Source organism: Pelodiscus sinensis, chromosome 32 (genome assembly GCF_052426305.1).
Source record: "Pelodiscus sinensis isolate ZL-2025 chromosome 32, ASM5242630v1, whole genome shotgun sequence".
Classification (NCBI taxonomy): domain Eukaryota; kingdom Metazoa; phylum Chordata; order Testudines; family Trionychidae; genus Pelodiscus; species Pelodiscus sinensis.
This window is the reverse complement of record NC_143083.1, coordinates 14,968,681-14,981,854: the sequence shown is the minus strand read 5'-3', so window position 1 is coordinate 14,981,854 and position 13,174 is coordinate 14,968,681. Positions and strand designations below refer to the sequence as shown.

The following is a 13,174-nucleotide window of genomic DNA, read 5'->3' as shown; positions in this document are numbered from 1 at the left end:
TTTAACACCCTTACCATGGGGCAGAGGCAGTCCGCTAATTCCAGGATGGTCCGTGCCTCTCACAAGGGAGCTCAGATTTGTGCCTGGGCTTCCTAGGTGCTACCGCAATGCAAACCCCAGCCCCTAATCGGACACCATCGCCCAGGGGCCTGGCAGCGCGGTGTACTAACGAGACGTGATTCTGCTGAGCGGCCAGTGCAAACCCTTTGGAGATTGCAGTTACAGCAGCCGTGGGGGAGGGGACGGCCTCCTTAACCGCACACAGAGCACAACATTTTGCGTCACTCCGCTCGTTTCCTGGACACCGAATGGCAGCCACAAGGGCCGGAAGTTCCTCCATGGCAGGGTGGAACGAGATCGGCTGATTGGCTTAGTCAGAGATCGCCTCGGCTGGCTCTGGGGCCCGCGACACACGGCCTGTTGAAACGAGGGGTTCCTCTGAGCCATGCGGGTGGGGGGGCTTTGATGAGCGACAAGGCTGCGAGGCAGGTTCTGTGACCCAGGGCAAGGGGGCCTGTTCTCTTCTCCCCATTCCACGCTGGAGCGGAGCCGGGCGGAGCCTGCGCCCGACGTGGAACCCTTCCACCTGCATCAGATGGGAACAGAAATCAACTCGGCTTTAGGCTCTGGAGGGTTCCCAGCCGGGAGGGACACTCCCTGGCCAGCCTGGCCCCTCGGCGGGGCAGCTCCACAGCCGGCCAAATAGCCCTTCCTCAGGCAGGCTGGCCGTTCCCCCCTCGGAGCGGAGGGCTCTGGAGCCGGCGGGCAGGAAATGCACAGTCGTCCCCCAGATTCCTCGCTCTCGGGGGCGGGGGGAGTGACCTTAGGAGCAGGCAGAAAGCTTTGCTGGTGCGGCACGGGGAGGTGGGAGAAGCCCCATCACTGGGGAAACTGAAAACCGGACTGGACAGAGCTCTGGGGAGCATGCCAAGGAACAGCCCAGAGCTGCCCTCCCCAGGGTGGGGCCAGATGAAACCTAGGCAGGCTGTTTGGGGAGCTGCCCTGCTAAGGGCAGGGGCGGGGAACCTAAGGCCGGGGGGCCGGAACCAGCCCCTGAGACTCAGGGCTGCCCCCCAGCATTGGGGAGCCCGTGTGGATGCTCCAGCCCCCCCCACCCTTCCGTGGGGCTGGAGCACACAAAGCCCACCACACTGGCCTTCCCTAGGCGCTGGCGTGGGAGGGTTTTTCTGCTTCTCAGACGGGGGCCACGTCCGTGAGGGGTTGGGGTTTGGGTTTGTTTTGCTCCTCGCTCGTGTGGCCCCCGACTGACTTTTCTGTGGGTCCGCGGCCCCCAGCCCACAAACGGCTCCTCCCCCGGTTTGGACACTTTCGGTTGCGCAGTGAAGACTGGTTTGCCGGGGGCACGCCGGGGATGTCCACACGGCAGACAACGTGGTGGCCACTCTCCGAGCCCGGGCCAATTGTCTTGGGCGGGCGGGACTCGTGCTGTGGGGCAAGAGTCTCCGAGTCCAGGCTCTGGCCGGAGTGGGGCCCGCAGCCTCCCAGCTGGAGCCTGTGCCCCCCGAAGTAGGGTCGGGGCCCTGCCGCTGCCGGGGATTTTCCCTCATTACCAAGGGCAGAGGCGCAGGCGGACTGGCTCAGAGGGGCAGCCGAGCCGGAGAGCGGAGACTCCCTGGGTGGGCTGCGAGGCTGCCCCCTCTCGCAGGCCCAGGACCGTCGCTGGGCTCCCGGCCTGCACCGCGGTGGGCGTCCTTCACAAAGGCCTTGGGCTTCTCGCTCCTTTCCAGGTTTCCACTATGAGTCCAACAACGAGATGGACAAGCGGGAGTTCGAGAAGGCGCTGGAGATCATCGCCGTCTCTTTCAGCAGCACGTAAGCGACCTCAGCCGCTGGCAGCCTGCACAGCGCCCCCGCCCCGCCCGACTGCCCCGGCTCCAGCCAAAACCGGCCGCATGCACCCACCCTGACTAGGGCACCGTCCTGCGGGCAACGGTGAAAACCCAATGTCTGGTGCGCAACCCCTCCCCCTCCCGCCAGAGTCACAAGCGCCCGGGCAGCCCCTGCCGGGACGGCCTGGTCTGTTCCTCCCACCCCGGTGTCGCATGCACTAAAGCCGCGACGGAGCCCGACCTCCTCCTGCCCTCGCTTCGCCAGCGTCTAAACCGCAGGGGCTGGCCACGTGGGGCTGATCCGCTCCCCACTGACGCCACCAGGGAGCTGGATCCGGCCCGGCTCAGGCACCAGCACTCCGACGTGGTAGGGGCAGTCCCAGGGCGGTGTTCGGAACCCCTGTCACCGCGCTGACCGTCCGCGTCCTCTCCCCTCCTTCCAGCGTCTCCGAGTTCCTCATGGGAGAGGTGGACAGCAGCACCCTGCTCTCGATACCTCCCAGCGAGCAGAACCAGGTGAGCGACGCCAGCTTCCCTCGCGCCCGCTGCTCAGTGGGGCGGGGGCGGGATGTCGCTGGGGTTTGCTTTCACCTCTGGCGCCCCTCCCTGCCCCGCCCCGAGCGGCGCCTTCACCCAGTCCCTGCTCGGAACAAGCAGGCACAGCTGAGCCCGGGCTGGGCTCTCCCAATGGCGAGGGCTCCGGCAGCTGCGCCAGGACAGCGCACGGGCTGTGTCTGTGCGATCCTGAGCCCACGGCTGAGCGAGACCCCAGCAGCTCTCCGGCTGGGTCCCAGGATGAGCCTGTGGACAGGAGGGGAAGACGGAGAGTCGGGGCTCTTGGTTTTGCCTCTGGGCTCTGCGGCTCATTAGCTCTGTGTCCTTGAGCCGGGCCCTTCCCCGCAGATCCTCCCGTGTCCCCCGCTGGCCTTCACGGGGTCCCGGGGCTGCACCTGGCAGAGTAAGAGTCTGGCTCCTTACTCTTGGCCTCGGTGAACGCAGACAACTGCCAGCGGCCCCCGGTTTCTGGATCCATCTCCTGGCTTCTGAGGAAGCCTCGTGTCCGTCTCTCTGCTGCGGTGCCCGTTACCACGGCTCGCTCACTAACGACTTCTCTCTCCCCCCCAGTCTATGGAGAACCTCTACGGGGGGATGCCCGGGCAGGGCGCAGACAGCCTGCCCCCAGGCATGGGTAGCTGTGATTCAGGTGAGTGAGGTGTCGCCGTGGCCAGTGGGCGCAGGGAAGCGCAGGCGCTGGAGGTGGCGTAACTGGGGGTCAGCGCGACTCCCCGGCTCACGGCGGTGCCACAGGCAGCAGGTCACTGCCGCGCGGGACACGAGGGACAAGCCGGAGGCGTCACTGCCGGTGCATTCTTGCCCCCGGCGCCTTAGGCAGCTTGTTAAATCCACATCCCGCCTGCCCGCTGTGCAGCGGGGGGCACAAGGGGGCTGGTTACAAGCGCCACCAGGAAACGTGCCGCTTGTGGCATTTTGCTGCGCCTCGCCACCAGTCGGGGGTAGGCACGGCCAGGCAGGCACCGGGCCCGCCCACCGGCCAGAGGGCACCGGGCCCGCCCACCGGCCAGAGGGCACCGGGCCCGCCCACCGGCCAGAGGGCACCGGGCCCGCCCACCGGCCAGAGGGCACCGCGCCCGCCCAGCCACCATCTCAGAGCAGAGCCGAGGGATCGTCACCATTTCCCATGGCAGCCCGCGGCCCCAACCTGAGCTTGTTTCAAGAGACGCTCCCTGCCCCAAAGAGCTTACAGGCTCAGACCCCCCGCCGCGCTGGTGTGACGGAGCAGGGCAGGACTAACTTTTCCGGCGGCTGACAAAGTGAACAGTCCGCAGGGACCAGGCCCACTTGCTAATGGAGGCTACAGACGTCTCGTAGCCCGTGTCGCGCCAGCTCCAGCCTGTCCTGACAGCGCACGGGGGCCTTGCCACTGGGCCCAAAGGACGGCGGAGAAACAGCTGGGCAGCTCCGTTTGGGGAGCGCGCTCCAGGGGGTGGCGCCGGAAGCTGGTGCTGCTGTCGAACAGCAGGCACCATGAGGGAGAATTACCAGGGCGGGACAAGGTCACCAAGGGCTCAAAAAGCTCAAGAAATCTGCATCGGACAGATGGAAGGACGGCCATGCCTCCTAGCAGCGCGGGAGCCAGCAGTGGCTCAGTTCTGCTCCTGAGCTCCAGCCTGGGGTGGAACCTGCCTCTCTGGTCCCTGCAGGGCTCCTGGAAGCCCCAGGACCATGTGGGGGGTCTAAGGCAGTGGATGACAGGGCTGGGCGGTCGCTTACTTGCCTGGCTGACTGTGTATCCTCCGTCGCCCGCCACAGTCCGCCAGTCGGCAGAGGAGGTGGACATCATGCTGCAGCGGTGTGAGGGCGGGGTGGAAGCTGCCCTCCACTACGCCAAAAACATCTCCAAGTACATGAAGGACCTCTTCGGCTACCTGGAGAAGAGAACCTTTCTGGGTGAGTGGCCAGGAGCTGCTTCCCGAGATGCTGAATTCCCGAAGGCGCCATTTTAAGGGGCCATAGGGCCAGTCCAGCTCATATTGTCGTGGGTTTTATTATGTGCTGGAGGTTGCAGGGATCCCTGGATCCAGAAACAGTTTGGGGACCGAGTCTCCTAGGGCCTAAAGGCCAGAGTATGGGCCTGGAAGTCAGGATGTGGAATCCATCCGAGGCTTTGCCACCGACTCTGCATGACCTTGGGCAAGTCTCTTTGCCTCCGTTTGATCCCCTAGGCGATTAAACCGGATTTCCTATGTGAGGCACTTTAAGATCTATGGATGAAGCAGACCTATATGCATGCAAGGAATTACTGCCGTGATTGATAGAAAACAGCCTGTGTAGGTTTGGGTAGGACCTACACTATCAGTATCACTGGCATTCTTTAATCACGTTCAGTGCTGAAATGACTGAGTTTCCCCACCCAAACGAAACCCAGAGTGAGCAGGGCAAAGTCCATCCTCGCGTCTCCCTTCCTCTTGCAGAGATGGAATATGCCAAAGGGCTGCAGAAGATGGTGAACAGCTGTAAGCAGACGATCACTCAGGAGGTAGGTCCAGGTTCCTGGACAAGCCCTGTGGGTCTGGGTACGTCTGGGCCCTCTCTTACGCCCGGCCCAAGCAGCGCTGGAAGCTGCCCCCAGCGGTGAGGGAAATGGTGCCGTTCCGCAGCCTCGCGCTAAGCACCGGGGGGTCGATTTTCAGGAGCACGAGGCACAGCCCAATGCTGCTGCAGCGACACTGAACTGAGTTCAAAGGGCAGCGCTAAGCACTTTGGGAAATCTCACCCCTAAGCGTCGAGGTGTGGCCCTCCGCTCCCCTGTAAAACCCAGGGGCCCTATTCCCCCACCCTGGGCCCGAGTGGGGGGAGCCTGAACCCACGCCCCGGCCTGCGTGAGGGGGAGCGCTCTGCCAGCCGGGCGAGGAGGAAACGGCCGCTGTGCACGGCTCTATTGCACGCCCTCCCAGCGCTATGGCGTGAGCGGCCGGGGGTGAGGTGACGCACTTCGCTCGCCGTGTGTGATGCATCTCTCGGTGAAAGCCAGCGCTGGCCGCACACAGCCCGTCCGGGCCTCGCACTCCGCTCCCCGCCCACGGCCACGTGTGTCATGTGCTCCCTTTGGGTTCTCGCTGTGGCAGTGACTCTCGGGGTGGGGGGTAATTTTCCAGCCCCACATGCCGTTCCTGTCGATCTACTCGCTGGCTCTGGAGCAGGATGTGGACTATGGAATTACAATCCTGCAAACCGCGGCCGCCTTGCAGAATCATACCTTCCTGCAGGTAAGACAGTGCCCCTCCCCGCCCGGCTGCATGGTGCAAAGGGCTGGGGACGTCCGGCCTTTGCTGTTGGACCTCTGAGAACACCCGGTGCCCCTGAGCTCCTGCGTGGAACAGGAAGTGCCCTCTCCCGGAAATGGCACCTGGGAATGGCTGTCTTGCCGTTGCCTTTCTGCCCTGTTCCTCCTTCGGGCACAGAGACTCAGAGCTCCCGTTGGCTCAGCTAACGCAGGGGCTGGGTTTGAGATTCACCGGCCTCGCCCGTTACTGCTCCAAAGTGGGGCCGGGCCAGCACCAGAACCGCTTACATGCTGCTGGGCTTTGGGCCTCAGCACCATCCCTACAGTCAGCAATACCCATTCATTTTTGCTACTCTCCACAAAGGCCTCTCAGGGTCTGTGGATTTTTCCCGGCATGGGCCAAATAACCCACTAGCGGAAAGCTGCCACGTCCAATCTGCATGCCAGGGCCAGCAGGACACGCAGGCAGGTCTGTTCCCCTTCCGAGCGCTCAGCTGGCTTAGCCGGCCCTGACCGAAAACCAACGCGACAGCATCTGCCGACTCTCTGCTAGCTTGTCCCCCGCACAGAACTGCTCCGCGGTCAGCACAGTCGGCGATAACACACTGAACCACCCTCTGCACGTCTCAGTTGTAGCTCACAAAGGCCCGCACAAAGGGAAGTAGGTAGGGGCACCCCCACGTGAAAGATGGGGAAACTGAGGCACCAGGGAACATGACTCCCCGGTGGCGCTCGGCATGTCAAAGGCTGATTCAGGACTAAACCCACATCTCCTGATACCCAACCCAGGGACTTAGCCTTCAGGTGACTCTGCAGGTGCCTCTTACTAGAAGTCCCAGTCAGGAAGAGTGGGGAGGGACAGGAGGCAGGAAGGAGTCAAGTGGCCTGGCAGAGCTGTGTGGACCTGTGCCGGCTGGCTGGCTCCGCCTGGTGCTGGCAAGGCTCTGGGTTCATAAGCATTAAGAAACGCCGGGCAGAGCCCATGGAGGCACATAGCGCAGCACAGATCATAACAGCTCCTGACTCTGCCCCCCGCTGCCTTCCTCTATGACCCACTCTGGTTTCTCACCCTCCTGTTCCAGCCGCTGGCGATGAGACGCCTTGAACACGAAAAGCGAAGGAAGGAGATTAAGGAGCAGTGGCACCGGGCACAGAGGAAGCTGGTAGGTAACGCACGGCCGCAGCGGGCCCGGAGGGTGTGTCGTCACTGTACCCCAGGCTGTGACAGCCCCTCCCAACGCACCTTGTGCATCCTAGCGTCAGATTCCTGGCCACGCTCAGTGCCACATTAGAAACAAGCTCCGTTGGATTCTCAGCCACGCTCAGTGCCACGTTACAAACACGCCCAGTCGGATTTCTGGCAACGCTCAGTGCCACGTTACAAACACGCCCAGTCGGATTCCTGGCCACGCTCAGTGCCACGTTACAAACACGCCCAGTCGGATTTCCGGCAACGCTCAGTGCCACGTTACAAACACGCCCAGTCGGATTCCCGGCCACGCTCAGTGCCACGTTACAAACAAGCCCAGTCGGATTCCCGGCCACGCTCAGTGCCACGTTACAAACAAGCCCAGTCGGATTCCCGGCCACGCTCAGTGCCACGTTACACACAAGCCCAGTTGGATTCCTGGCCACGCTCCGGGCCACGTTAGAAATAAGTCCAGATTCCCAGCCATGCTCAATGCCACATTAGAAACAAGCCCACACCACACTGGTCTGCAGTTGCCTTTGCAATTAACCTGATGGACAAGCAAGGTGGGAAATGCCCAAAGAAATGTGCATCCAAGCGACTATAACCCTAACCCACTCCAGCGCTCCGGGCGGCAGGACAGCAGCTCTCCCATCGCAAGGGGATCTGCTCTTCCAACTCCTACGTCAGTTTCATGGCAAGAGTGCAGAACTGTTTCCTTATTATTAGCCTTGGGGTAGACCACGGGACCCCAGTTCTAGAGCTGCTCCCTCGTGCGCTGGGAGGGGCACACATGCATAACAAAGAGGCAGCCTCTGCCCCAAAGAGCTTACAGTCAAAGTTTCCTCCCCTCCATGCTCACTCCTAGCCCGTGTGCAGAGTTTGTTAGTGCTCAGCCTCATTCCACACTCCCGCCACGCAGAATCTCTGAGCCCAGCGAGGCGCGAATCCGGGGGGGGGGGGGGGGAGAACATTCCCGCGAGAGACTTTCCCCTAAATCAGTCCCCTTGGATCATGCTCCCGTTGTCTGTCTGGCAGCAAGAGGCGGAGACCAACCTGCGCAAGGCCAAGCAGCTGTACATGCAGCGCTGTGAAGAGCACGAGAAGGCCAAGTATGTCACCGTGAAGGCGGAAGAGGAACAGCAGAGCACCAGCAGCACCACCACCACCAAGACCCTGGACAAGAAGAGGCGGCTGGAGGAGGAGGCCAGGAATAAGGTGAGGCACAGGGAGGTACCAGGACACCGCTGGCTGGGTGCCCACTCCACCGTCGGAGCCTTTTGTGTCCAAACTGTTCTGCATCCCACATAGGGGCAACTGGAGAAGGGTGAGACAGGGACCCATCGATCACCTTCCCCCCCCCCCAGCCAGGGAAAGAGCCAGGAAACCCCCCCCCCCATCCCAGGCCCCACCTCTCCCTGCCCTTGCCCTTGCCCCGCCATTGTCCTGCCTCTTCCCCAGCAGCAGCGGGGGAAGCAGAATAATGCAGCTCCATCTCGCTCTGCCCTCCCCTCCCCGAGCGACATGCCCGGAGGGTAGAACGAGCTGGAGCCGCATTGCTTCATCTTCCCTGCCACTGCCAGTGAGTGTGGGGGTGTGGACGCTGGCTGAGAGAGACACCTCCCCACCAGCTAATCCCCGGGCCACCCAGAGGCTCTGGCCATACTGGCTGCTGGCCGGCCCCTTGCTCTCCTGCCCATGGCGTTCAGGGGCATGCGCCCCTTCTTGCTCCCCACACATCACCCCTGGTATCATCCTCTTTCTGTAATGAGGGGTTTTGTTCCTTGGCTCCAGTTGTGTTGGGCATTCGCTGCTCCTGACAACCACTGAAATGAGCTTGGGGGGGGCTTGACACCAGGGCCGCGTACCCCGCTCTGGTGCCCACGCTCCCCGAAGGAGGCTGATAAATGGCAGAGGGAGCAGAGAAGAGCCACAAGATTGATTATAGGGTTAGAAAACCTGCCTGACAGTGACAGACTCAAGGAGCGCGAGCTATTTTCCTTAGCACAGAGAAGGTGAAGGGGTGATTTGGTTACAGCCGATACGTACCTCCCCGGGAACAAACACCTGGCATGGGACTCTTCCGTCTGGCAGAAGGGACATCACCCAATGGCCGCAAACTCAGTCTAGACACATTCCGACTGCAAACAAGGGGGACGTGTTTAACAAGGAGGATAGTTAACCATTGGCTCGGCTTACCAAAGGTCGTGGGCACTGTTCCGTCAAACTGTTCCATCCATGTGTGGAATACATTTTGTTCTTGGCACCAAAGGATGTGCACCACCAGTAGAAACACACGCAAGCGGTGGTGGGCGCTCTGCTAATGAGCTGGGCGGCATTTGAATCACTCCTGGGTGGCCACCCCAGCGCTCAGCTTACAGGGAACGCCGGTCGTGGGGACGTCTCCGTTGCTGAGAATTTTTTACATCCAGATTGACTGTTTTTCTAAACGTTCTGCTCTGGAGGGATCTTAGGGGAAATGCTCTGCCCCGTTGTATCTCAAAGTCAGCCGGGAGGATCACAACGGTCCGTTGGCCTTGTAACCCATGTACTCTAACAGACAGGCGTCTGCATTGCAAGACACGCCCCAGCTGGTCTTGCTGTCCCAGGGCAGAAGTCCAGGATGAAATGGATTGGACGGGAGACCCCTCTGGGGTCCAGGTGTGGTCCCCTGCGAGTGCAGGGCTGCATGGGGACAGGTAGGGGGCACTTGCCCCAGCAGTGCCCTGGCTGCTGTGCTTGTTGGGTGACTTGAGGACTTCATTCTGCAAGGCCGGGAATGCCAGACGCTCGTGAGAACTGCCGGGGCGGAAGGGATGGCAGGGCCCACCCATGGGGCACAGGAGGTTGGAGCCAGACCCGGCGGGGGTTTGCTTTCCTTCTTGGCCCTCCCGCCGAGCAGCCACCATCTCCCGCTCTCTCGGACGCTTGCAGGCAGATGAGTCGATGGCCACGTACCGCACCTGCATCGCGGACGCCAACACCCAGAAGCAGGAGCTGGAGGACACCAAGGTCAACGTCCTGCGGCAGATCCACGAGGTGATCAGGCAGAGCGACCAGACCCTCAAGTCGGTGAGTTGGGCTCAGAGAGACAGGGCCCTGCTCGGCCTCCCTGGCACACACGGCTCTGGAAAGCCCGAATCTCGCTGGGTTCGGCCAAGAGCAGCTGCACCCGCGCGCGGGCTGGCTGGCTGCTGCCCTCCCCAATGAGGGTCACGGAGCGGGAGGAGGAGTGGGCCTGGGATACCGTTCTTCCCAGCGCCGCTGGCAGGCCAAAGCTAGATGGAACACGGGGAGTGCTCACGCAGCGGCCCACGCTCGGGGCCACGTGTCTGACACGGGGCTCGGACTCTCAGGCACTAGCGTGCAGGGTCCCAAAGGCCCTTGCGAACACCCCTCACAGGCCCCTGCCCCCGTCCCTGAGTCTCTCTCTCTCTCTCCCCTCAGGCCACAATCTCCTTCTACCAGATCATGTACACCCAGACGGCCCCCCTGCCGGTGCACTTCCAGACGCTGTGCGAGAGCAGCAAGCTGTACGACCCCGGGCAGCAGTACGCCTCCCACGTCAGGCAGCTGCAGCGGGGGGACGAACCCGAGACCCAGTACGACTTTGAACCCTACGTGTCGCAGAACCCCTGGTAGGGGGGCGCCCTTTGAAACACTCCTCTCCTCTCGGAGCCCCGCCCCACGCACCTGCCTGCTGGGGATAGCGGGGTCCCCTTCGCAGCCAGAGCTGCCCTGCCTCATGGAACCCCAGAATCCCAGGGCGGGCAGGGCCCTTGGGAGGCATCGCGTCCAGCCCCTGGCCCAAGGCAGGACCAACCCAACTCAATCAGCCCAGCCGGGGCTTGGTCACGCTGGGACTTAAACACCTCTAGGGACGGAGACTCCACCCCCTCCCTAGGGACCCCAGCCCAGCGCTTCCCCACCCGCCTAGGGAAAGAGTTTTTCCTAATATCCAACCTAGACCTTCCCCTACTGCAACTTGAGCCCATCGCTCCTTGTTCTGCCATTTGTCACCACTGAGAACAGCCTCTAACCAGCCTCTTTGGAACCCCCTTCAGGAAGTTGCAGGCTGCTCTCAAATCCCGCCTCATTCTCTTCTGCAGACTGAAGAAGCCCCAATCCCTCAGTCTCTCCTCGTAGGTCATGTGCTCCAGCCCCCGAATCATTCTGGTCACCCTCCTCTAGACCCTCTCCAATGCGTCCACGTCCTTTCTGTAGTGGGGGCCCCAGAACTGGACACAACACTCCAGATGTGGCCTCCTCAGAGCCGAATAAAGGGGAATAATCACGTCTCTAGATTTCCTTCCGCATCTCCTGCGGGAACGGGCTAGAGTGGGAGGATCTGAGAGCTCCAAGCGCCAGCATGTCCCTGCTCCCCCCAGCGTCATGTCCCAGCCCCGCGCCAATGGTGCAGCGCAGGCTGCAAGGAAGGTGCCGACGGGGGAGCCAGGTTCTTCGCAATGCAGGACGCAGCGTGGCGCGGTTGGTCCCACCGTGGGTGACGGCAGTGGCGGGTGAGCCATGGCTGGACGTCCCCTTCAAACGACCCCTTCCTCGTGCCCATCAGGTCCCCCTTCACCCGGCCCCGGAAAGGCAGCTTCAACGCCAACGAGTTCAGTAGCTCCGACGGGGCCACGCCCCCCAAAGACGGAGGCGGCTCCGAGGGAGGGGCAGCGGCACGGGAGGCGCAAAGTGGGAACGTGGAGCGGAGAGGTGAGCTCCAGGAGGGCAGTCCCTGCGCGCCCCCTTGCCCTCTGCAATACTCAGCCCCGGTCCTAACCTGCCCCGCGCAGGAGACTGGGCACCAGCCCCTGGGTCTGCAGCCGGTGGGCCCCACCGTGTCCATGTTACACGGTGTTGCTCACGCGCACCCAGCAAGCGGCCGTTGATGTGTCAACTGATTCTTTCAGCAGGCGGGAGGGGGCACCAGACCCATAAGTCTTGGCCGACATCCATGATCGAAACAGAGGGCAGCCTGGATCCCGCCTCAGGTAGAGTATCCTGGGCCCTGGGAAGCCGTGCAATGCTTCTTGCTCCCGTGCTAATCCCATCCCCATCTCCCATAGGGCCCCCTGGGAGCACAGCCCAAGAGCTAACATGGGAGCTGACTCAACGTTTCTAGTTTGAAATAATCCCATAGGCCACAGATTGCTGGTCCCAGGCTCCGACAGCAGGTGGCTCAGTAGAATGACAAAGGACAACTGGGCAGTCCCAGCTACACCCGTCCCTCCAAGTAGGGGTCAGACCGGGAGTGCTGGCTCTAGGGAAAGTTCCCAGCTGCTCTAGAGCCACCCTCCCCTCCTCGGTGCAGGACGCAGCAGAGAGACGTGCGCACCCATTGGTAAGAGAATCGGTGTCACCACTGATCTTCAGCTGCATGGTGGGTTGTTTTGGTAGGTACGTTTAGCCAGAAGTTCCAGCGGCTTTCCTCCAACGGCACGGTGTCCTCGAATGAAGAGCTAAGTGAGAAGGACGCCAACGCGGCCTCGTTTGAACAAAGTGAGTGATGGGGAGGGGTCCCCCCATGCCCCCGGCTCGGTACCCAGGCGCCTTGACAGCATTAAGCAGACAGGGACTGAGGACGAGGTTACGATGGTGTTTGCTTCGAGGGCACCAACATGGAGTCATCGGGCCCAATTCATCCCTGGGGGACGCCGCTGAATTCAGCAGTTACCTGGGAATGAATTGGTTCAGACGTTGGCACTGCCCTGCGCGGAACACTTCCAGCCCAAATACTGACCATGATGAAGAGTAGGGGCCAGGTTCTAATCTAAGGGACACAAGTAATTCTGGAATAACTCTGTGGAGAGACGTTAACGTAACCAACAGCAGATGGGGCGGACACTAGACCACTGAGAAACTGGCTTTTTACTAAGAAACTGTAAATCTTGATATTCCTCAAAAGACGAGATTAAGGGCTATATTTTATCACATGTTCCAAATGCATGGAACTCTCTCCACCCCGCCATTGCTTGGCACTTAAAGGCTTTAAAGGTGACTTAAAGAATTCCATGTGGAGGGGAAAAATCAACTATTACTGATTCTTGAGCCAATGAGGTCACTGAGGATGCATCTACACAGCAGGGCTTAACTCGCAATAAGCTACGCAAACTGAGCTACGTCAATTGTGAAGCTTATTTCAAATAGCTTATTTCGAAATTGGGAGCATCTACACAGCACTTATTTCGAAACAGAGCCCTCTTCTTCCGACTTCCCTTCCTCGTACGAGGGTTACAGGAATCGGAGTAAGAAGTCCTCCAGCTTGACAGTATTTCGATATTATTTCAAAATAACTGCCTGCTGTGTCAATGCGGACTAAGTTAT

The 13,174-nt window shown here is 61.3% G+C and overlaps 1 protein-coding gene across 5 annotated transcripts in view; it reads left to right on the top strand.

Moving 5' to 3' along the window:
• ARHGAP45 (Rho GTPase activating protein 45) overlaps positions 1 to 13,174 on the top strand; it is a 40,853-nt gene that overhangs the window by 17,137 nt on the left and 10,542 nt on the right. For 2 of the 5 annotated variants that reach the window (XM_075902655.2, XM_075902651.2), the window contains exons 4-16: positions 1,749 to 1,833; positions 2,294 to 2,366; positions 2,976 to 3,054; positions 4,182 to 4,319; positions 4,844 to 4,908; positions 5,528 to 5,638; positions 6,738 to 6,818; positions 7,883 to 8,062; positions 9,779 to 9,916; positions 10,292 to 10,482; positions 11,418 to 11,563; positions 11,764 to 11,841; positions 12,248 to 12,349. In XM_075902655.2, coding sequence (XP_075758770.2) covers positions 1,749 to 1,833; positions 2,294 to 2,366; positions 2,976 to 3,054; positions 4,182 to 4,319; positions 4,844 to 4,908; positions 5,528 to 5,638; positions 6,738 to 6,818; positions 7,883 to 8,062; positions 9,779 to 9,916; positions 10,292 to 10,482; positions 11,418 to 11,563; positions 11,764 to 11,841; positions 12,248 to 12,349 — 1,467 coding nt within the window. Of the gene's footprint in view, positions 1 to 1,748; positions 1,834 to 2,293; positions 2,367 to 2,975; positions 3,055 to 4,181; positions 4,320 to 4,843; positions 4,909 to 5,527; positions 5,639 to 6,737; positions 6,819 to 7,882; positions 8,063 to 9,778; positions 9,917 to 10,291; positions 10,483 to 11,417; positions 11,564 to 11,760; positions 11,842 to 12,247; positions 12,350 to 13,174 lie in introns of all 5 variants that reach the window. The other 3 variants (XM_075902654.2, XM_075902650.2, XM_075902653.2) reach the window with 2 other exon arrangements.